The sequence below is a fragment of the Mustela nivalis genome, assembly GCF_964662115.1.
Source record: "Mustela nivalis genome assembly, chromosome: 4".
Taxonomy (NCBI): domain Eukaryota; kingdom Metazoa; phylum Chordata; class Mammalia; order Carnivora; family Mustelidae; genus Mustela; species Mustela nivalis.
The window spans coordinates 61317679-61341635 of NC_139023.1; the positions used below are offsets into that span (position 1 = coordinate 61317679).

At 45.1% G+C, this 23957-nt stretch overlaps 1 protein-coding gene across 13 annotated transcripts in view; it reads left to right on the forward strand.

Moving 5' to 3' along the window:
• SLC2A9 (solute carrier family 2 member 9) overlaps positions 1-23957 on the forward strand; it is a 223187-nt gene that overhangs the window by 89808 nt on the left and 109422 nt on the right. For all 13 annotated transcript variants that reach the window (XM_082728528.1, XM_082728535.1, XM_082728532.1 and 10 more), the window contains one exon: positions 1084-1229. In XM_082728528.1, coding sequence (XP_082584654.1) covers positions 1084-1229 — 146 coding nt within the window. The remainder of the gene's footprint in view (positions 1-1083; positions 1230-23957) is intronic.

Consider the following 23957-nt stretch of genomic DNA (forward strand, 5'->3'; position numbering starts at 1 on the left):
ACACTGGCAGGCCTGTGAAGGGCTTTTCCACCCAGCTGCAGGTGGAAAACTTTCTTGAAACTGACAAGCACTTATAAAATGCTGTAAACTGGGTAATACAGTATCTGCTCGACCTGAGTGCCCTGATTTACATAGAGGCACAGCTAGCTAGTGGGAAGAGCTCGAGTTCAAGAATCAGAGACCTGATCTTCGGGGCAAAATAATCTCTTTGGGCATCTCTGGACGTCACTTGGTGATTTGGGAAAGTTATTCCAGCTGTACTGCAGCTTCCTTATGTTTAGAATAAGGATAATAATAATACATTTGCTTCAATGGTTTACTATAAAAACATATAATATATGTAAAGAGATAAGAAGGATCCCTGCTACTTGGTAAGCTCTGGGTATGTTGGCTGTTAACACCACCTTTACCATCACTGACACCCCGCCCACCATCACCTTCACATCCACCACCTCCATTACCATCGTCACCACCACATCCTTCTCCACGGCCATCACCCCCACCATCACCTCCAGCATCCCCTCCACCACCTTCACCTCCATCACCATCACCACCACCACCACTATCACCTCCATTACCACCATCACCACCACATCCTTCTCCACGGCCATCACCTCCACCATCACCTCCAGCATCCCCTCCACCACCTTCACCTCCATCACCACTACCACCACTATCACCTCCATTACCACCATCACCACCACATCCTTCTTCACAGCCATCACCCCCATCCCATCACCACTACCATCACCTTACTCCCATTGCCACCATCACCCCCATCAGCCCCATCACCATCATCATCATCACCACTATCACCACCACCATCATCATCTATTTCCCCTTCTATGAAATCTACCTCCCATGCGTACTTTAAGGATGAAATAATACAGGGCATGTGAAAGCATGGGCAGTCCGTGCAGAATGCTGAGTGGCCTTGTGGCTACGCTGCTGTTCTTGAGAGGGCATGTGGAAGAGGGAAGGGCTCTGACCAGTCTCCCTTGAGGATGATGGCCCTCACACTGACCATGGTACTCCTCCCTTGGAGAAGACTATCCTCTCATGGCTGCCATGCTTCCTTCACAGGCATTGCCCTCAGTGTGCTCCCCATGTACCTGAACGAGATCTCACCCAAGGAGATCCGTGGCTCTCTGGGGCAGGTGACTGCCATCTTCATCTGCATCGGCGTGTTCGCCGGGCAAGTGCTGGGCCTGCCTGAGCTGCTGGGAAAGGTAAGTGTGGCTTGCCAGCCCACCTTGACCCTTCTTATTTCATGCTGTCCTCTCAGTTCCCCGTGTCCCTTCCAGGACCAAGGGTAGTCGGAGGTGAGCCCTGCGTCCAAAGGCTTAGAATTCCTGAGTGTTTAGGCCTTTCACTTATTATTGGGAGACAGCTGCTGAGTTCCTTTGATTTGCATTTGTTTTTTCGTTTTGTTTTGTTTTGTTTTTAGAACATAAAAAACACATAACAAATTCAAACCTTACACAATGTTCAGATCCGCTCATCTAATAGCTGTTGTCAGCAGCTCAATTTGTATTTATTGAGACTTTCTTCTTTGCTTATACAAACCTATATAAACATATATACATTTTTTAAATGGAACCATGCCATGCACATTGTTCAGCAGCATGCTGTTTTCATTTACTATAGCTGGGACATCTTTCCAAGATGTTTTGCCTTGCTCTACCTCGCTCTTTCTTTCCTGCATACGTATGTGGTTGCACAGTCTTCTGTTTTGGGAAGTGGGAGGGCCTGACTTTGAATCCCAGTTCAACAGCTGACTTGCTGTGTGGCCTTGGCAAGGAGGAAAGCCTCACCCAGGTTGGGGTGGGGAGAGTGGGATCAAGGAAGGCCTCCCAGAAGAGGTGGCCTCTAGACAGAGCTGTGTAGTTGAGCAGGAGTTAGGCAGGTGATGATGGGGTTTGGAGAGAAGACATTGCAGAAGGGAGTAATGGGAGAAAAAGCCTGCAATGAGGACTAGCCCTGCCAGGATTCGAGTACCTTGAAGTTCTAGGGGAAAGCCTGTGTGGGGAGCACGAGAGGCGAGGTGCCTGTTCATTAAGCCTCAGTAGACTTCATCCTGGGGGACTGGGGAGCCCAGTGGCACTTGAGCAGGGAAGTGACATGACCAGCTCCAAGTTAGAAGGTGGCTCTGGCAGAGAGAGTTAATTATCATATGGTTTCACTTATTTGTGGAGCATAACAAATAGCATGGAGGACATGGGGAGATAGAGAGAAGGGAGTTGGGGGAAATTGGAAGGGGAGGTGAACCATGAGAGACTATGGACTCTGAAAAACAATCAGAGGGTTTTGAAGGGGCGGAGGGTGGGAGGTTGGGGGTACCAGGTGGTGGGTATTATAGAGGGCACGGATTGCATGGAGCACTGGGAGTGGTGCAAAAATAATGAATACTGTTATGCTGAAAATAAATAAAAAATAAATTAAAAAAAAAAAAAAAGAAGGTGGCTCTGGAGGTAGAGATGGTATGGACATGTGGACTTGGCGGGGAAGGGCCGGAAGGGAGGGGAGGACCGGCAGAGACTGGAGAGAGGGACTGAGGCAGGGGTCCTGGGGAGAGAAGGAGGAGATGGAGTCCACAGACTTGCTTCCTGTGTGTCCCACCAGGATGAGGGAAGAAGGGCATGGCCTTCTCACCTACACTGGAAGATTGGAGGGAGGGAGGAGATGGATCACTGGTACTGAAAAAATTAAATTAAGTTAAAAAACCAAAAATCAAGGGCAGCATTGTTGAGATCACTGGCCATCATTAGGGGAACTCAGTCTCCAGCCCTTTGCCCTCCGTGGAGGTTTCAGGTCACTCAGTTGATTGGCTCCGTGGCATCCAGCCCCCATCCTTAGATGCTTTCCAAAAATCACTTCATTAACATAAACTCAGGTGTGGCTTAAAGGGTTTTTTATGAATATCAAGACACCTTTATTACACATATCTCTTAGGAAATTCCAAGGGTTTTAGAAGCTCTGTGTCAGGAATGAGGAAGACCAAAATATATGTTTCTTTTTATAATTCACAATAAGACACTAAGAGCTTAGGTAGGTAGATATAGGGCCCCTTTCTGCCTGAGCCTCAGTGACCCTGACACTAGCTCCTGACTCATTCAGGGAAGGTTTTGCAAGCTGAAGAGTCATGCCTGGCAAGATAATGGGACTGGATGGCATTTATCACTTAAAAATATTTTCGAGTGTTTGTTGACACTTCTTATTATGTTAAACTATGCATAAGATTTAGCATTTTAACCATTTTTGAAGTGTGTTGTGTAGGCCTTTTTTTACTTGACCTGATCCCGGTCACTGAGGAAACATCTTCTCATCTTTCATTATCAGCCCTTTTGGGTTATTATGGTGGCTGTTTTGTTTTTCTCTTTTGCTAAAACAAAACAACTCACACCTTACATTTGTGGTTGTCACATGCGTGATGATTTCTATAATTAATGCGAGCATAGTGGAAACAGTCTCCTTACCCAAGTGAGATCCCACATTAAAGAGACTCTTATTTTAAAATTCTAAAAGTCAACATTTTGTGTGTGACGTTTGACAGTGTATCAGTCGCCAATGGCCCTGCCTTTGTAATGCAGCCTCCACAACCCCCCACAAAGGATGGGGTTCAGAGAGCTTCCAGGTTGGTGAACATGGACAGTGGTGGGAGAGTGACATTTGGGAGAAGGAAGAAAAGCTCCATGCCCTCCGCCTGCCTTTCCCCATGTGTCAAATGTGTGATAAAAATGATGTAACAATGGCAGACTCTACCCCTTAAATGTAAAAGTGTATTTTAAAGTCAACAAATAGGACTGTGGTCCTCGGAGTAAAAAAGTAAACAAACATCTGCCCCCATTGAGGCTAAACTGTTCTCTTTCAAGATAAGTTCCAGTTCCTCATCACATGCCTCACATCAGCTTTGGGTCCTTCCTGTCACTGGGAGCTCAGGTGGTTGTAGCAAATACCATAGGCTGGGCAGCTTACAAACAAGATAGTTTGTACCCCTCATAGTTCTGGAGGCGGGAAGTCTGAGATCAGGGGACCAGATCTGGAGAGGGTCCACTTCCTGCCTTGTGGACCGCTGCCTTCTCATTCTGTCCTCAAATGGGGAGAGAGATTCTCTTTTTCAGGTCTTTTTGGATAAAAGCATTCATCCTGCTGGTGGGGGCTCCACCCTCATGACCTAATCACCTCCCGGAGGCTCCACATACTAAAATCATCACCTTGGGGCTAGGTTTTTAACATGTGAATTGGGGTGGGGGGGCGCAAACATTCCACCCGTAACCTGTCCTTCAGTCTTTCTTAAACCTCTGTCTTGTCTCTTCATTCTCTCACTCCTTTACTCATTCAACACATTCTTGAATACTGAGTTGGGTGCTGGAGCCGCAGCTTTGGGCATGTACATGAACTGGGTATATTCTGACATTTATGATGTTCGTGGTCTGCATAGACCCTGTAACCCTGGGCAGCTCACTACCTCCATGAGCCAGAGTCCTCCTCGGTAGCTGGCATGCTTCCAAGTCCCCAGGCTCCACTCCAGCATGACTTCCTCTGGGGAACATCTCTGGCAAACAATGACACTGTTCCGCATGTCCCTGGAACAGACACCTTATGCAGCAGGTACCTGTCCCATGTTGTCATTTCTGTTTGCTTCTGTGTCTTTTCCCCCTGGTAAATCCTGTCTTACTGATGTGTATGTACATGAAATCCAGGGGTGGCAAGTTAACTCCCTTATTCAGCAAATATTTGAAAGGTTCTCTGTGCCATGTGTTGGGCTGGTTTTTGGTGGCTGTGCACAAGGAATTCCTTGGGGAATTCACAGGAAAGGCAAGTAACCAGAGATCACCAGCATGATGGGGAGAAGGAAGGTAGGGCACTGTCCTTAGAGCAGGGTGCCCAGAATGGCTGGTTTTCCTCTAGAAGTGACATTGAAAATCATGTCTTGAGGATTAGTAGGACTTACCCAGGTCAGGCTGATGGAGGGAGAGAGTGGCAGAGGCAAGAGACTGTTCCACGTGGAGGGGAAGGTATAAGTGAAGGCCCTGTCATTTGTCCAGAGCCGAAGCCCCAGGGGGATGGGGCATTGCGAGGGAGAGAGGAGGGAGGCACTGGGAAGGTAAGAGGGGCCACATTCCGAGAGCAAGGACCCCCACATGCCATGAGGTACAATGAAGGGTGGGCAAGATTAGGGGCTTAGTGGTCGGTCCTGTGGTGGCTTGGGGGCCAAGCCCCGTCCAGTGAGACCAGCTGCTGCTGTTTCCACACCAGATGCTGGGCTGCAGCTGATAGATTTTCTGATTTCCAGGAGAAGTTAGAATCCCACTATTTATGTTGTATTTCTTGATTTTTAAATATTGGAAACCATTTGACAAGGAAGGAAGGAAGGAAAGAAGGAAGGAAGGAAGGAGCGAGCCTTCTGTTTGTGGGCTGGATCCTGCCTGGGGTTGACTTCTCACAAACCCTGATGGGGAGCAAGAGCACCAGTGGAGGCTTAGCTATATTCAAGAGTCCTGAGCAGTCCTCCACAGGTGGAAGTAAGGCACAATGGGATAAGCTATATACTTGAGAAAAAGAGGCCTGCGTGGCTCAGTCAGTTAAGTGTCCACCCTTGATCTCGGCTCAGATCATCATCTCCTGGTCCTGAGTTCAAGCATGCATTGGGCTCCACACCCTACTTTAAAAAAAAAAAAAAAAAAAAAGACTTGGGCTGCCGTGTGGAGAAAATATTTGACCCCAGTCAAACCCAGAGATACTGCACTGGTCCAGTATAGAGATGGGAGCTTGGATTAGAGTAGTGGCAGTGGGCACAGGGATAAGCAGATGGGTTCGCTTGGTGAGTGGTGGGGCACAGTGTCCAGGGGAGGAGGAATCAGGATAAGTCCTAGTGTCCTGCACATTAGATGCTGCGATAGGGAGTGCCAGAGGAGAAGCAGCTTTGCAGGGAATGAGATGACAAGGTCACTGAGATGAACTGCCCAAGTCACAGAGGAACTTGAAGGCAGAACTGATTTGAAGACCCAGGAACCTGGATTCCCAGTGCCTAGATTCCCAGGCAGGGGTTCACCTGCAGTAACAAAGCTTACAAGCCTGGTGCTGACCAACGGCACAGTACCCAGGCCCGCCACTGGCCCCAAGCCAGCCAAGAAGGTAAGCCATGGCTCCCCAGAGGCTTCTTCCCATCAGTTGGATTTTTCCAGAGTCTTGGACCTGGCTAGGGGATATGTAACTCAGTAGCTGCCTTATTTTCAAAGCCATGCTCCAGGAAGATGGATATGGGGTGTCCATCACAGGGAGGAATGTCAAATGGAAACTTTTCATTGATCTCTGCGGGCACTGATGGTATTTTGGTTACATGAGACCTACAGTTATTTCACCTGAGTATAAGAATCTCATTTTCTCTGTTTTCATCATATTTCTCATTTACCTTCCAAAGACAGAGACAACTAAGCTTGTGAGAAAAAAAATAAAAAAATAAAAAACCTAAAGAGAGCCCAACTGTGTTTCCATGCAAGCAATTGCTTTGAAATGCAAAGGCTGGAGGAAGTAGTGGGAAGACTTCTAGAACAGACCTCTGGAAGGCAAGACAGGGAAGTAAATGCAGGAATTAACACTTACGCTTCAAATTTAATCAAACATACATCATAGAACATGTGGGAGTTGAACATTTATGTGACATTTTATGCTTCCAAAGGATATTTTAAAAACATATTAATTAGCTGTTTCTCCTGCATTGAGAAAGAAGAAAGGAACTTGGATGAAATTTGTAGGCAGAGGTGTGAGAAGACAGGGGCCACGTGGGGCCATCAGTACGTGGTTCGTATGCCTGGGGGTGGGGGGCATCCCTTCCGGGTGCGCTAGCAGGCCAGGACAGATTGGTGGGGGGGCTCCCAGTCCATCACTGGTCTTGGGGCATACACTTCACAGACAACTTACATCCATTTTGTTCTTTTGTAGGAATATGTTGTGCTCAGCTCAGAACATTTGAAAAACATAGAGAAGGAAGTAAAACCACTTGAAATTCTGACGTCATAGGGGAGGCAGTTACTTTGAGCCTTTTGGTCTGTTTCTTTCTGTGTTTCTATATATCTGTTATCCAATAGAGATTAATACTGTACCCAACTTTGTGTTTGGCTTTTAGAAAATCTCCACCATATCAAAGTCATTTCTGTATCTCACTGAAGACTCTTCGTAAGCACACTGGTAGTGTCAGTAAACATTCAGCAGTAACATTGTAAATCTATCAGAAAGGTGCCCTGCGATGTTGTCGTTACTGAATGTCTTAACCTTTTGAATTTTCACTGTGAATGATATCAAAACAAATGCCTCTTTCATAAATCTTTTTCTTTAAAGTTTGCATCTAAGTTCCAGTTAATGTACAGTGTAGCATTAGTTTCAGGTGTACAAAATGGTGATTCAACACTTCCAGTGCTCACCACAGTGTGTTTCTTAACTCTCATCACCTGTGCCACCCATTCCCCCCCCCAATGAATATTTTAACTCTTTCCTGTTGACTTACTTGATTCTTCTGATTATGATACCCATTGTGTACAATATGGAAGAATGTGGAAAATAAGAGCATTAAACTTCTATATTTTACCATTTCTGGATAAAGATTCTAACAACTTTTAATTTTTCTTGCTATTATTTTTAATCGTATAATCTTAGACACACACACGCATTTACTTCATTCCATGTATAATTTTCTATATGCTGATTATATTGTAACATTATGTTGTGAACAAGGCATTGAAATTATTTGGCATGATAATTTTAATAATCGTACAATATTTTTTGAGTTACCATGATCTGTTTCATTGTTCCTTTATTTTCTGGATGTTTGGATTGTTTCCAGTGTTTATTAGTGAAACACTGCAATTTGAGAACTTGAGATGAACAATCCTCTCCATAAATCATTACTCAACTCTCTAATTATTCATGTGGTTTAGTGCCCCAGAAATGGAAACAATAGGTCAAAGAATACAAATTTATTTAAGGCTTTTTTAAATTATGTTAAGTTCTCCACTGTATAGTACATAGTTAGTTTTTGATGTAGTGTTCAGTGATTTATTAGTTAAGTATAACACCCAGTGCTCATCACAGCACATGCCGTCCTCAATACCCATCACCCTATTACCCACTCCCCGCACCCACCTCCCCCCTGAAACCCTCAGATTTTTTCCCCGGGGTCCTAGTCTCTTATGTTTCCTCTCCCTCTCTGATTTCTCCCCCTTTGGATTTCCCTCTCTTCCCCTATGGTCCTCTGTGCTATTGCTTATGTTCTACACATGAGTGAAACCATATCATAATTGTCATTCTCTGCTTGACTTATTTCACTTAACATAATCCCCTCCAGTTCCATCCAGGTCAGTGCAAATGGTAGGTATTCGTTCTTTCTGATGGCTGAATAACATTCCATTGTATATATGGACCACATCTTCTTTATCTGTTTGTCTGTTGAAGGGCGTCCCAGTTTCTCCTGAACTTTGGCCATTGTAGACATTACTGCTATGAACATTGGGATGCATGTACCCCTTCTTTTCACTATATCTGCATCTTTGGACTAAATACTCAGTAGTGCAATTGTTGGGTCTTAGGGTAGCTCTATTTTTAACTTTTTGAGGAACCTCCACACTATTTTCCAAAGTGGCTGTCCACCTTGCATTCCCACCAACAGTGTAAGAGTGTTCCCCTTTCTCCATATCCTCTCCAACACTTGGTGTTTCTTGACTTGTCAATTTGTGCCATTCTAAGTGTGGTTTTGATTTGAATGTCCCTGATGGCTAATGATGATGAACTTTTTTTCATGTGTCTGGTAGCCATTTGTATGTCTTCTTTGGAGAAGTGTCTGTTCATGCCTCCTTCCCATTTTTGGACTGAATTATTTGCTTTTTAGGTGTTGAGTTTGAGAATTTCTTTAGAGATCTTGGATATCAGCCCTTTATCTGTAGTGTCATTTGCAAGTATCTTCTCCCATTCTGTGGGTTGCCTCTTAATTTTGTTGACTGTTTCCTTTGCTGTACAGAAGCTTTTGATCTTGATGAAGTCCCAAAAGATCATTTTTGATTTTGTATCCTTTGCCTTTGGAGATGTGTCTTAAAAGAATTTGCTGCGGCCAATGTTGAAAAGGTTACTGCTAGGTTCTCCTCTAGGATTTTGATGGATTCCTGTCTCACATTGACGTCTTTCATCCATTTAGAGTTTATCTTTGTGTATGGTGTAAGAGAATGGTCAAGTTTTTTTCTTCTACACATAGCTGTCCAATTTCCCCAGCACCATTTATTGAAGAAACTCTTTTTTTCCATTGGATATTTTGTCCTGCTTTGACGAAGATTATTTGACCATAGAGTTGAAGGTTCCTATCTGGGCTCTCTATTCTGTTTCATTGGTCTCTGTGTCTATTTTTGTGCTAGTACTATGCTGTCTTGGTGATCTTGGTTTTTAATAGACTATCTGCAATGCAAAAAATATCTTCTGATTTTTATTAAGCTATTGATGCTTTTCTGTTACCTGACAATCAATTATTAGATGTGTTATAATATTAGAATATCTTATGTTAAGCCATCCTTACCTTCCTGGGATATATCTTCCTTGGGCTTTATGGAATATTTTTATATGTTGTTAAATTTGATTCATTTGTATCTTGTTTAATGTTTATATACTTAGATCCATAGATGAAATTTGTCTAGAATTTTTTTGTGTTTAACTCATACTTTTATCTCTTTTCATCTTTTACTCTTTGTAGAGTAGTTTCTGTAACATTAGTTGATAATTAAAGCATCAAAAGAATTCACTAGTAAAACAGTCTCAACCTAGTTTTTCAGGAAGAGATTCTTTGAAGAAACTTTATCAGTTTCTTCTTTAATAATCTAATCTTTTTCTCTTGGGTCAATTTTGTCAATTTATACCTTTTCATTTAAGTTATATATTTCATTGATGCTTTCAAATATGTGTGCTGCCATACATTCAACTATATAAGTTTTAACATCCTTCATGTCTATATGTCTTCTCATTCACTTTAGTTTTACCTGCTGGATTTTGCGTGCTCTCTCTCTCTCTCTATCTCTTTTTTGTTTGTTTGTTTTGCTTTCTCTTTTTAAAAACAAGATTTCCAAGTGGTTGCCTCTAATTTTGTTATTTGATAGACTAAACTCTGTTATTAATTTAGTGCTTCCCAGAGTCATTAACTTCTGCTTTGTTACTATTCATACATTTTTTTCTTTGAACTGAGGTTGCCAACATTCTTGCAATTGTCATATGCCACTTTCTCAGCGTGATTGTTTTCTAAATAATTTGTCATTTTGATTCCGTATTCAGAACAATTAATTATTTCAAACAATGTTCTCAGTCCTTAAATAGATGTGACTTTGTTATTTGTCACTCATTGCCAGTTTTGCTTTGTTGTATAAAGAGAAAGTAATCCATTGTGTCTCCCACTCTGTGGCCCGTTTGTGATCCACCTGGGTAAACATTCTATGTTTGCTTAAGGACAGTAGCTCTTTCTTATGCCACTATATCCTATAGACCTGGCATTACCAAATGGTCATATTTCATCCCAATCATTATTGTTGATCTGCAAAATAACAAAGGGTCTCATACCAAATAATTCCACCATGAGATTAAAAAGAGATAAGAAAATGTGATTCTGTAACAGAAGAGTGAACTCCAAACGGAACATCACAGAATAGCTTCAGCTGCAGCATAGTACAGTGTGGCGCAGTGTGGAGTGGGATGGAGTGGGATGGAGAGGTGCAGTGAGGTGTAGCACTTGTGGTGTAGGGCATTGCAGTGGGTGTTTGGGTTCCAGTGCCAGATTGCATAGGTCTGCATCCCAGCACCGCCACTCCTGCATGGTGGGATTTTGAGTAGGTTACAAAACCTCTCTGGGCCTGTGTCCTCCCCTCTTCAATGGGATTACAGTGGCACCTGTTTCATGAGGCTTTTGTAAGGCTTGGAGAAGGATATGCATGTCAAACACTTGGAACAGTGCCTGCAACTGGTGCTAAATTGATGTCAGCCAATATCTCATTTAATTCATGTAGCAGTATTCGGGATGAAGTATTATTACTTTCTGTTTTACAGATTAAAATCTCAGCCTCAGGTAGGTTTAATAATTATTACCCAGCTGACTGCAGCAGGAAGGCTGTGGAGCCTAAGTTTCCTAGCTTTGAAGCCTGTGACCTCCTTGCAGTAGAACCAAAGTCCAGACTTGTTTTAGGGGAACTCAGGAGAATGTCCCCAAAGCTTAGAGTCCTGGAACAGGGAGCCAGGCAGGGTGGTCCTCTTCCCAAGTAGACCCAAGCCCTGAGTGTGTGGGAGCACTTATTTTCTGTGAGATTTTGATCCAGAACTCTCTGGACCTACCAGCCCTGGAAGAAAAGAGAGCTTGATTTTATAAGAATATATAGGAAACATATTCATCTACGTTAAAATGATTTCAAGCCCCAAATAGCCCAATATTCTCTCCTGATAAGAATCATCTTTTTTCTTCAGTGACTTCAAAATCACACCTTTCCTCTTTGAAATGAAGAATCTCATTTTGGGCAACCCAGCTGCTTTCTATAGCTGGAGAAAACATTCAGCTGGGTTGTGAGCCACCACATGATGAATTTCCTTTAAGGGAAACAGGAAACAAGAAAATTGGAGACTGTTACCTCTGCATCCTTCCGTCACTGAGCTCCTCACAGGTTGATGGCCATGCTCCTTCAAATGACATTCAGAGACCCGAACCTTTTCTTTTACATAATTCAGCCTTTCCAAGTGGGGACAGTTCCAGTCCAGTTAGCTTCTGGAGTTAGCTGTCACTCAGAGTCTGCCTGTTTAACAATATGAAAAGGAATTATGTTCTGTGTGGAAAGCAGTAGAGCTAATGTTTGAAAACTGTGATGATTAGGGTTTATTTGGTGACAGGCCACAGCTGTGGTCAAAGTGCTCCCTTTCCAAGCTCCTCAAAGTGTGGTTCTTGACCAGACCAGTTCCTTCCAAATCTGAAATTCTGGGGTGCAGCAGCTCAGCCTTCTGTGCTTTAATGAGCCATCTGGGTGCTTCTGCTGCCTGGTCAAGTGATTCAAAGCAAAGCCCCCGAGACCAACACCCAGGTTAGGATCTCAGCTCTACCCCTCACCAGCTTTGTGACTTTGGGCAGGTTACTTACCCTCTCTGTGCTTTGGTATCTTTGTTGGTAAAAAGAGGATAAATGTGCACAGCTCACAGAGTTGTTGTGAGAATTTATGTTTTCAGGACAACGCCTGGCATGTGGGGGTCAGTCTTTCAGTGTCAGCTCTGTTTCGTTTCCCTGTGTGCACAGCGTGTGTGGACACTTGACATAAGTTACGACCTTCCAGTGAGCCTTCAGAGTTGATTGTTCTCATGTCAGTCTTCCCCAAATAATCCCTTCTCAGATGCAGAATCTCTTTGTCCCTTTGTGGAGTCAAGTGGTCATTCCCCTGCTGGGCTTTCCCTGGAACTGAGGTCAGAGATCTCATCTTTGAATCATGCTGGGTCTGACCAAGCCATTGGTGACACTGAGATGCTCCCTAAATATGGAAGGACTGCAAAACCTTCCTTAACCCCAGAATGACAAAGAATACTCCAATTCACGAGTTTTCTTTTTTTTCTTAAAGATTCCCCCCCACCCAGGGAGAGGAGGGGCACAGGGAGAGAGAGAATCTCAAGCAGACTCCCCGCTAAGCATGGAGTCCGATGTAGGGCTCAATCTCAGGAGCCTGCAATGCATCCTGAGAACATGACCTAAGCCAAAACCAAGAGTTCAATGTTTAACTGACTGAGCTCCCCAGGGGCCCCCAATTCATGAATCTTCTAATGCTTCTTCACTTCCAAAAATGCAAACAGACTTCCTCGCTCACTGGTTGTGAAGTCTGTGGGCAAGACTCGGGCCACTGAGTACTGACAGTGCTGTGACTTTGGGCGAATGATCTCTCTTGACCCTGAGCTCCTCACTTGCAGTGAAGTTGCCCTGGGGCTCCTGTTTCCTTCTGGTGTGAGGGACCATGTGGTGTCGGGATGCATGTCCCTGGCTTGGGAACACTTGAGCCCCTCCGTCTGCTCAGCTGGTATGGTATCTTAGTCTATATCAAGGAAGGTTGGAGGGATACAGAGATAAATTTAATAGTTCTTGAAGCCATGTCATCTGGAATCTCAAAGAAAGTCTTTGAAGCTTGCCTGAACTTTGCTGTCCTGTCTTCAGGACAGCTATGGGGAAAATGAATAGTTGAGCTGCCCACTTGAGTGGGTGGCCTGGAGTGGGTGTTGGAAAGCAGAGAATTCCTGAGCCCACATCAGGAAAGATGAGTGGTTCTAAAGATGGCTTGGCCACGAGACTCCAGCCCTATGACTCCCATGCTGCTGACAACCAGGCTGGGATTGCCTTGGGGTGAAGCCTTGAAGGCAGAGGGATTCAAGAAATGTCAGGCTGAGAGCACGGTCAGCATCATCAGACCTGGGCCCAGAGCTCCAAGACTTGACATGTGCTATGGGCTCCTCTGTTCTAAGCTCGGTCCATATATTAACTCTTGGAGTCCATGCATGAATTAGGCACCATCTCTATCATCTCCATCTCACAGGTGAGAACCCTGAGCCACAGAGAGATTAACAAATGTGCTTCAGGGTCACCCAGGTAGCAGGCAGCACAGGTGGGTTTGAACACGGGTGGTAGAATCCCTACTGTTGCCATTTTGGCCTTGGCCTTTCTTGGGCAGATCCCAGCTCAGTAGAAGCTCTTATATCAAGATGCCCCCAGTCCATGGGCAGCTCTTCCTACCTGTTTGGTCTGGTTGGAACATGTTCCTATCAACAAATGTTTCTGAACAACAAAGGTGCACCCTCCCTGCCTCCAGGTGTTTGGCCATTATGCCATCATTCCATTCCAAGTGGATGTTGGGAAGACGAGAAGATGGATTGGAAGCTCTGTGATCCACTCATTCCTGCACACATGTGCGAGGGGGCCACATTATCTGCGGCCTCCAGGGCTCTTTGTGCAGCAGAGTGTCCTCATGGAGGGCAGTGGGGTCCGCAGGCCCAGTCTCAGAGACATGCAGTGCCTGACTCTGAGCTGCACAGCTGCCAAGGAGGACGGTGACCCCAGCCCCAGGCCGACAGGCCCAGCTACTATATTTTCTGCTTCCACTCCCAATTTCTTTCTTTTCGTTGGTTTCTTTTGGTCTCTCTTCTAGTGCAGGTCAGAGACCTCCTCAAATGCCTGGTGCTCCCATCCAGAGTTAAAATAGGCTGAGCAGAAGCTCTGGGTTAGGGATGGGGCTCCCCTCAGGGAGAGGAAAGTGTGAGCAGCATTGTTGTCGGCAGGCCCTAGTACATCAGCGGGAGATGGCTTTTCCTTTTGGAGGCTGGTTTCTCTAAACAGAACAGGAGGTCCATGGCTTGCAGGAGCAGGGTCAGATGCAGGTGATTAGGAGCTCTGAGACTTATTTTCTAGTTTTCAGCTTCATGTTTTGTTGCTGGGCCTGGTATGCCCATGCCTGAAGGTATCACGGTCCCGCTAATTGTGTAATGAGCCAGTCCACCGTAGGGAAGATTGCTGACTGGCTGCAGGCATGGGCAGAGGATGAGGGTCCGTGCTCTTTCACACAACCACACCTGCCTTCAGCAGTCCCTTGTTCCGAGCATTGGGGTCTCGCTTCCTCTTGTTTTCCCACAAGGGCTCAGAATGCCCCTTTCCCCACTTTGCTATCCCGCCTTGCTCACTGTCGCCACTTTTGTTTTCTTGTTCTCACAGTTAATACCATCGTATTCCTGGACTGTCACTTTCAGGAATCAGAGAAGGTAATGGGCAGTCTGTCTTATTTATCAGATAATTTCCACGCCTTTTTTTCCTCAATCCTTTAATACCCAATATAGAAAAGGCACCCAGGAAACCTCTAATAAATGGATTGTAGAATGTTCAAATTATAAAATGCTAGACAGAAAACACAAAGGAAAGCCTGCAGTATGCATATCATTATGAAGGATGGAGACTCAAATGGCACCCAGCCTCCTCTTGAATGCCTCTAGTAAGAAGCTTTCACTACTTGCAGAGTAGTGGTTTGTAGGAGGAGGGGGTATGCTTCAGAGCGGCCTATGATACTTATTTAAAAAGGAGGGACCTGAGCCCTACCTAAGACCTCCTGAGTCAGAATCCTTATGGAATGTCTGATGGAATCAAAAAGGTTTATACCTGCTCACCCACATTTGGAACTGTCGAAAAGTGGAGGTCAGACTTGTCAACATGTTGGGGTTCAACACAAGGCCTGGCTACATGAGCATCAAGTCAGCCTGCTTTGCTCCCCAAGGGAGCTTAGGGGTCTGCAGTGCTGACACCCACTCACCTCGGGTTGCAGCTAAATCCTCATGCAGGGGAAGAAGCAGAAAGAGGCCTCACCCCCTGTGTATGCAAGCCTTTATGAGGTTAGCTCCACCCCGCCAGCCAGTGTGGACCAATGGTGCCCACCCAATAACCCAGTAACTGGTGTGGGGGTGAGTATGGGGTAGAGCAGAAAGCCAGGAGTAGGCAAAGTCCCTCTTCATGCAGCCCTGGGCAGTGGAGAGAGAGGGTGCCCCATACCCCTCCCAATCTAGGTCTAAGCAGGTGTAGTTTTAAACAAGTTTTCCGAAGAGACAACTATGCTAGAACCCCACATCCATGGCCTGGCGCTCCAGCTAGTGTGAAATGGTAACAATGGTAAACACTGTGCTACTCAGAACTGGACACCAGCCTGAGCACTTTACATGCTACCTATTTCACTGTCATGAAGGTCTGTAATGTAGGTTTTGTTATCCTTATTCTACTGATAAAGACACTGAGGATTGTAGAGGTTAAATGTCATGTCCATAGAGCAAGAAGTCAAAGCCAGTGGGGCTTGGCACCAAATGCCTACACCTGGGCCCACCTGGGCTCTCCAGCTCTGTAAATGACAGGATAAGGTGAGGCTTTGGGACAGGCAGGTTGATGCCATGTTGTCTCTAGTCATTGCTCAGCTGTCATACCGTGGGCAAAGCACCTTCCCTCTCTGGGCTTTTGTTCTCCACCTCTTACCCATGGCCAGGGCAAAAATAGTTTCAGGGCCATCTGCAAGACAGAACGATTCAGAGCTAAATTCTGCCCCATTGCCAAGTCCGTGGACCAGGGTAACAGATATGTGACCTGAAAACTTAAAATTTTAGGATTGAAGAATTTAAGTACTCTAACTCATGACTCATAGAGACATGGTCAAAGAACATCAAAACCATAAATGCATATGATTTTAGGGCTTTTGCAAAGCACTTACAATACAGGAGTTACAGGATATTTGGCTCATATAGTCTTTGAGTCGATATTGACCAAGTGGGGGCAACTGCGGGGGACTTGGTTGGTTGAGTGTCCACCTCTTGGTTCTGGCCTAGGTTATTATTTCAGCATGGTTGGCTGGAGCCCTGTATCTGCTTGAGGTTCTTTCTCTCCATCTCCCTTTGCCACTTCCCCCATGTACTCTCTCTCGCACATGTGTGCTTTCTCTCTAAAATAAATAAATTCTTAAAGGAAAGAAAGGAAGAAAGAAAGAAAGAAAGAAAGAAAGAAAGAAAGAAAGAAAGAAAGAAAGAAAGAAAGAAAGAAAGAAAGAAAGAAAAGAAAGAAAGAGAAAGAAAGAAAGAAGGGAGAGAAAAAGAAATTAATTGACCATAGCAGAACGATCTGACTCCTGGAATGCAGAAATCTCTTTCAAAAGAGCTCTAACTTTGTCATTTCTGTTATTGGTCAAACACTTACCAAGCTCTCACTTCATGGAAGACACTCTGCTGTGTGCTTAATTTTACAGATAAGCAAACTGAGGAACAGAGAGGTTAAGACTGGTTACACAGTCGGTGAATCTCAGGACCCAACCCCAGGTGGTCTGGCTTTGGATTAGGTTCTTGGCTTTTCCAGCACAGAGAACTTCATCAGCTCTACCCTGGAGCTTGGAAGCCAGAGCCCTCTCCCTCTCCACCTTCATCATGGGCTCACCCCTGCTATTTCCATAGCTACTCCAGTTCTGCAGCCATTCACCCAAATGTTAAATAAATCCATTATAAATTCCCTGTCCCCTCTGACAAGTTTATTTTTCAAGGTTTTTTGTTTTGGGTTTTGTTTTTTGCTTTTTGTTTTTTTTTTTAGATTCCTATTTATTTATTTATTTATTTTCCCCATTTTTAATTTTTTTTTATTTTTTACATTTTAAGTTTTAATATATATCCAATACATATGAAATATACTATATATATATATACATCTTTTAAATTGATTTCAATCAAATAAAACTTCCCATTGAATTTCCATAGTTAATTAGTATATGTGCTGCTGAAGCAAGCACAGAATTTCCAGTTAATTAAATGCTAGGATGTATCAATTGTTAATTCTCATAGTTTATTACAATAGTTTTTATTAATTCTAATCAAAATTCTCTTTTTTTAATAAATTAATTTATTTATTTTCAGAAAAACAGTATTCATTATTTTTTCACCACACCCAGTGCTCCATGCAATCCATGCCCTCCATAATACCCACCACCCGGTACCCCAACCTCCCACCCTCCCGCCACTTCAAACCCCTCAGATTGTTTTTCAGTGTCCATAGTCTCTCATGGTTCACCTCCCCTTCCAATTTCTCCCAACTCCATTCTCCTCTCTAACATCCCCTGTCCTCCATGCTATTTGTTATGCTCCACAAATAAGTGAGACCATATGATAATTGACTCTCTCTGCTTGACTTAGTTCACTCAACATAATCTCTTCCAGTCCCGTCCATGTTGCTACAATAGTTGGGTATTCGTCCTTTCTGATGGAGGCATAATACTCCATAGTGTATATGGACCACATCTTCCTTATCCATTCGTCTGTTGAAGGGCATCTTAGTTCTTTCCATAGTTTGGCGACCGTGGCCATTGCTGCTATAAATATTGGGGTACAGATGGCCCTTCTTTTCACAACATCTGTATTTTGGGGGTAAATACCCAGGAGTGCAATTGCAGAGTCATAGGGAAGTTCTATTTTTAATTTCTTGAGGAATCCCCACACTGTTCTCCAAAGAGGCTGCACCAACTTGCATTCCCACCAACAGTGTAAGAGGGTTCCCTTTCTCCACATCCTCTCCAACACATGTTGTTTCCTGTTTTGTTAATTTTGGCCATTCTAACTGGTGTAAGGTGATATCTCAATGTGGTTTTAATTTGAATCTCCCTGAGGCCTAGATTCCTATTTAAAAGTTTACATACCTTCTCTTTTCATTGGGAGCAAAGGAAAGCATTTACAAAATCTGGGTACTGGCATCTTTAGCTTAGTCTTTAAAAACAAGTGCATGTCTTTTAGATAAAAGAAAGTTCTCAAAAAACCTGAATACCTAAATACCACATTTTTTTAAAGCCAAACTTTAATGAGCCCATAATTACATTTTGATATTGACCCCACAAGTGTCTGTGTGTGGAACATGGCAAAGTTTAATTCTCAAGAACCAAATAAGACCAGTGTGGAGCTGTACTGTAACAATATTTTTCTCTTCCTAAGATGCGTGTTTTGAGACTAATAGTGAGTATATCTTTAAGGAGGGCATGTATTGCATGGAGCACTGGGTGTGGTGCATAAACAATGAATCTTGGAACACTGAAAAAGTGAAATTAAATTTTAAAAAATTACCTATTCCAAAATGATTCCAAGAACAAAACAAATGTCTCCCCCAAATTCCAGAAAGTGACGACAGAGATGAGGAAATTGATTCGCCACAACCAGACATAAGAGTGGCCTTGCCTTTTGAAATCATGTAAAAGTGGGGGAAGGAATGAAGCCAGAAACAGTGGATGGCAGTTTAATTCTGAGAGCTGTTCTGGTAAAAGCTGCAATAGGAAAGTAGTTGGAATTCATGGCCTCAGTGTGTGACACCGGGAGTTGTGCAAGCTTTGCCATCCAAGCTTGTTTCTTTTACCTACTACCCTCTCCCAGTGAGCATTGCAAGACCAGCACTTGTCCCCAGTGGTTAGAACACTGCGTCCCAGGTACACAAGCAAGAAGCCAAGTGTCTTTATTTTCCCACGGCCCACTCAGTCCAACCCAAGTTCACACTCCCTGGGGCCAAACAGAGTCTCCTGTGAAAGGCTTCCTTGGGCACTCGCTTCCTTCTCCGGGTCATATTTGGACCCTAAGGCCTACACGTGCTCTGCTGTTTCTCCTAGTGTTTCTTCCATGGCTCCTTCTGTCTGGGAGGGAATTGGCTGAGCAGATTACGCTTGCCCAGCCTCCTGCCCAGTCCAGATGTCCTTGTGGTAGCAGGTGTCTCTGCCAGTGATAGATATCTTCTCTCTGGCCAGCCAGGCTGAAGGACCCTTGATGTTGTCTGCAGCTGTGACTCTTGGGGGCCAGTCTCCTTAGATGTCCATATAACCATCTCCTACATGAAGTTCTGCTACTTCCACAGAGCTTTAAGCAAAAGAAGGACAGTTTTCAGCTCATCACAGAAACTATACTCTTGTGTTCTTTCTCAGTTCTGAAGACTCAGATCACTCTGTTTTCTCTTATTCTTTCCTCTCAAACAATGTCTAGACTTTCAGTTCCTGCCTATTCTTTCCTTGGAAAGCCCTGAGTGGTTCAGAGTCTGGATCACAAAAGAACAAATTTGGGAGTTAGGAAAATGTTAACCTTCTTTCCATCAGAAATGAATATGTTTCTCCAGAGCAGAAACATACATTCTGCCTGGGCTTTCTCATCCTGCTAGTCTGACTTGTCGATGATTCCTGTTTAACTCCTGATCAGCACACCCTCTGGGAGCTGTTTTGTTTGTTTGTTTTAAGACTTTATTTATTTGAGAGAGTGAGAGAGAGAGAGAGCATGAGTGAGGGGCAGAGGGAAAGGGAGAAGCAGGCTCCCTGCTGAGCAAGGAGACTGATGTGGAGTTTGATCCCAGGACCTTGGGACCACAACCTGAGCTGAAGGCAGACTCAAGGGACTGAGCCACCCAGGTGCCCCAGGACTAAGTTTTGACTGAGCATTATCCAGTAGCCCAAGCACAGTTCACCAAAAGAGAACTCCATGTGCTCCTGTTGAAAATAGAGTCACCCCAAGTCTGTCCTCCCCACCCCACCCCCCACCAGATAAAACACAGCTACCACCACAACAGGAAACATTAAAAAAGAAATAGACATTACATGAACATAGGTTCCAACATCACCCACTCACTGGCAGTCCTGGGCACATCCAAGATGCTACTCCCTGTCCTACTCAGAAAGTGACGAGATAGAGGAGCACCTGGGTGGCTCAGTCGGTTGAGCATCCAACTCTTGGTTTCAGCTCAGGTCATAGTCTCTGGGCTGTGAGATTGAGCCTCACATCAGGCTCCACGCTCAGCTTTGAGTCTGCTTGAGATTTTCTCCCTCTGCCCCTACCCTACTTGTGCTCTTTCTCTAATAAAATAAATAAATAAATAAAATCTTAAAAAGTGACCAGACAGTGAACACCTGTGGGAATAGTCGAGCTCAGGAATAGATGGTCAGAAATTAGCAAGACAGGAAACAACGTGTGTTGGAGAGGATGTGGAGAAAGGGGAACCCTCTTACACTGTTGGTGGGAATGCAAATTGGTGCAGCCACTTTGGAGAACAGTGTGGAGATTCCTCAAGAAATTAAAAATAGAACTTCCCTATGACCCTGCAATTGCACTACTGGGTATTTACCCCCAAAATACAGATGTAGTGAAAAGAATCTGTACCCCAATGTTTATAGGAGCAATGGCCACTGTCGCCAAACTGTGGAAAGAACCAAGATGCCCTTCAGTGGGCAAATGAATAAGGAAGATGTGGTCCATATACACTATGGAGTATTATGCCTCCATCAGAAAGGATGAATACCCAACTTTTGTAGCAACATGGAAGGGACTGGAAGAGATTATGCTGAGTGAACTAAGTCAAGCAGAGAGAGTCAATTATCATATGGTTTCACTTATTTGTAGAGCATAACAAATAACATGGAGGACATGGGAATATGGAGAGAAGGGAGTTGAGGGAAATTGGAGGGGGAGATGAACCATGAGAGACTATGGACACTGAAAAACAATCTGAGGGTTTTGAACGGGAGGGGGGTGGGAGGTTGGGGGAGCCTGTTGGTGGGTATTAAGGAAGGCGCGTATTATATGGAGCACTGGGTGTGGTGCATAAACAATGAATTCTGTTACGCTGAAAAGAAATAAATTTAAAAAATAAAAAGGAATAGATGGTCAGGGAAGGCTTCTTTGAGAGGTGGCATTGAAGGTGACTGGTTGGAAGGAGCAGGCTTAGAAAAATGGGGAAGAGGTCCAGGCCAAAGGATGGCAAAGGCAGGGATTAGGAAGAGAAAACATGGCTGGGGACTGGAGTGAATGGGGAGGGGGGTATGAGACAGAGGTCAAAGAAATAGATAGGGGCCAGATATGGTGAGAAAAATGGCTTCAAATCTTTTGCTTCTGGGGCACCTGGGTAACTCAGTCAGTAAAGTTTCTACCTTCAGCTCAGGTCAAGATCCTGGGGTCATGGGCTCGAGCCTCACACCAGCCTCTGCTCGGTGGAGAGCCTGCTTCTCCCTCTCCCTCTGCCACTCTCCCCGCTTGTGCCTGTGCTCTCTCTCTCTCTCAAATAAATAAAATCTTTTTTAAAAATCCAACTTTTTCTTCCCAAAAACCCACAAAAAGTTTTGTTTCCATCCATGATTAACCCTCCAACTTTAAACCACCAAGAAACAGACAAAATATATGAAACTGGTTTTTAAAATTGGACAGCAGTCAGTGCAAGCCAGCAGTTCTGAGAGAAGGGAAACAAATAAGGGAGACCCCACACCTGCCTCAGCAGCATGATCGGGGGAAATGCTGGAGAGGAAGGAGATACTGAGAGGAGAGAGACAGAATCATCTCTAGATATCAGCAAAACACAAATACAAAAACAGCAGGCGATCTGTTGCATCAAAAATCAGGCCATGGCATTCCTCAAAGTATTCATTTAGAAGCTGGTATGTCTAGGAGGAACAACAGAGCTGGCCTAGCCAATCTTCTGATTGGGCTGATGAGGGAACCATGGGAATGACTTGCTCAAAGACACAGGACAGCCCAGGGGCAGTAATGACAGTCAGTCAGTCAGTTATACCAAAATCGGGCATAGCACCAACTCCACGACAGACACATTCTAGGTGCTTTGCACATATTGACCTATGTCATCACAACAATCCTGCTGAGTGAGTTGATCGGCATTATACCCATTTTGCAGATGAAGAAATTGAGGCACAGAGAATTTCAGTAACTTACCCAGGGTTTCTCTGCCAATGAGCAGCAGAGCAGGGACAGGAATTCAGGTGTCCTCAATCAATGACCCACCACTTGAATAGGGAATTCAGTGGCTGCTCAGGGCAGCCAGACCCCTCAGCCTGAGACCTCCAGCCCCCACACTGAGGCCCTGGACCCCAGCCCTGCAGGTGCTCTCACGTGCAGTCAATGTGCTGCGGGCCAGTGATCTCTGATATAATCAGCTTCTCGGCCACCTTGGACTCCAGCAAGAGAAATAGGCACAGGGACAACATGAGCCCATTGCCACATTAAAAGGGGTGTAACAGAGGCCCGTGCCAGTGGAGCACCATCAAGGGATCCTTTAATTCTGCCTGCAAGTGTCCGGGCAGGCCTCACAGGGAGGTTTGCAAGGATGAAGCAAGAATTTGCCAAGCAGGTCAGAAGAAGTCAAAGGTCTTCCAGACAAAGGGAACTGCACCCGCAAAGGCTCAGAGGTGTCAGAGACCAGGAGCTCTCTGAGAGAGCCTGGAACCCCTGGGGATGGGAAGGGGCCAGGGAAGGAGCTGAGGCTGCAGTGCTGGCCACGTGGACTGCCTTGAGTGCGGGCCTGAACAGTATGAGCCTTATTATTCTGGTAGTTTCTTTTCACGACAGGGTGTGGCTTCTCCTGAGACTCCCAGACACAGGCTATGCTGGTGCTGGCTGGCCACCTTCGCTGGTCCAACCAGCCTTTTCTCTCAGGCCCCTCCACCCACCTGCCTGCTTGTGGGGACGCACAGCCTGCGAGTGGGGATGCCTCTGTGCTGAGGGGCTGGTGACAAGAAGCAGTGCCAGAAAATAGCCCTTGGCTTGAAATCTTTGTGCTTTCTTTGGGTTTGGTCTCCTAACATTTAAGGTATTTGAAATATAAGAAGAAAGAGTGAGGCTCTGAAAAGACCCTTTTTCATAAAAAACAGTAATACAGAGTGGAGCCTCTGCTCATCCGAGTGCAACAGGCACCCAAGGGGCTGGGAAGATTGGCCTTGCCACCTGCGCCTCTGTTCCTGCTGTTACTGCCCTCCGCCTGGCCCCGTCCTTCAGGACATGCACCCGGGCTGAATGAAGCCAACGTGAGTGAGCTGAGGAAAGGAGATCCTAGCAGCACTCTGGAAGTCTGGGCTCACACCCTACATGAGCTGAGCGCCAAGGGCACTCGGGTGTGTGGCGGGGGGGTGGGTAACTCGATGCAGCCTACATACCACAGATGAGGAGACAGTGCCCTAGATAGAGGGGTGCCATGCTCTGCAGTGTGCTCAGCAGAGGGCCACCAGGGCTGTCTGTGTCCAGAGTAGGAGTACCAGCTAGCTGGACAGAGGCCCTGGGGGAAGAAAGCAAACAAGGAGAAGGGGCAGTGGCTGGTGAAATTCAGTGGGGGCCCCTGGGAGCTGGTATGCTGGTCCTCAACTCCTAGACTTCCTGTGTGGATCTGAAATGTGAGTTTCGTATACTTAACCCAGACTCCATGTCAGGCTCAGGGCAGCGGGTCTAACCTCAGCCCACTCTTTGATTAGGATGGGCCACCTGCACTGGCTCAAGACCTCAGCAAAGGGGAAAAAGAACTATCTCTTGGCTCCCACCTGTGTACCAGGCCCATGCTTAAGATATCATCTCTATCACCCCCAGAACAACCTGAAAAATAAGTGTTCATCACTGTCCGCATTTTCTAGCTGAGA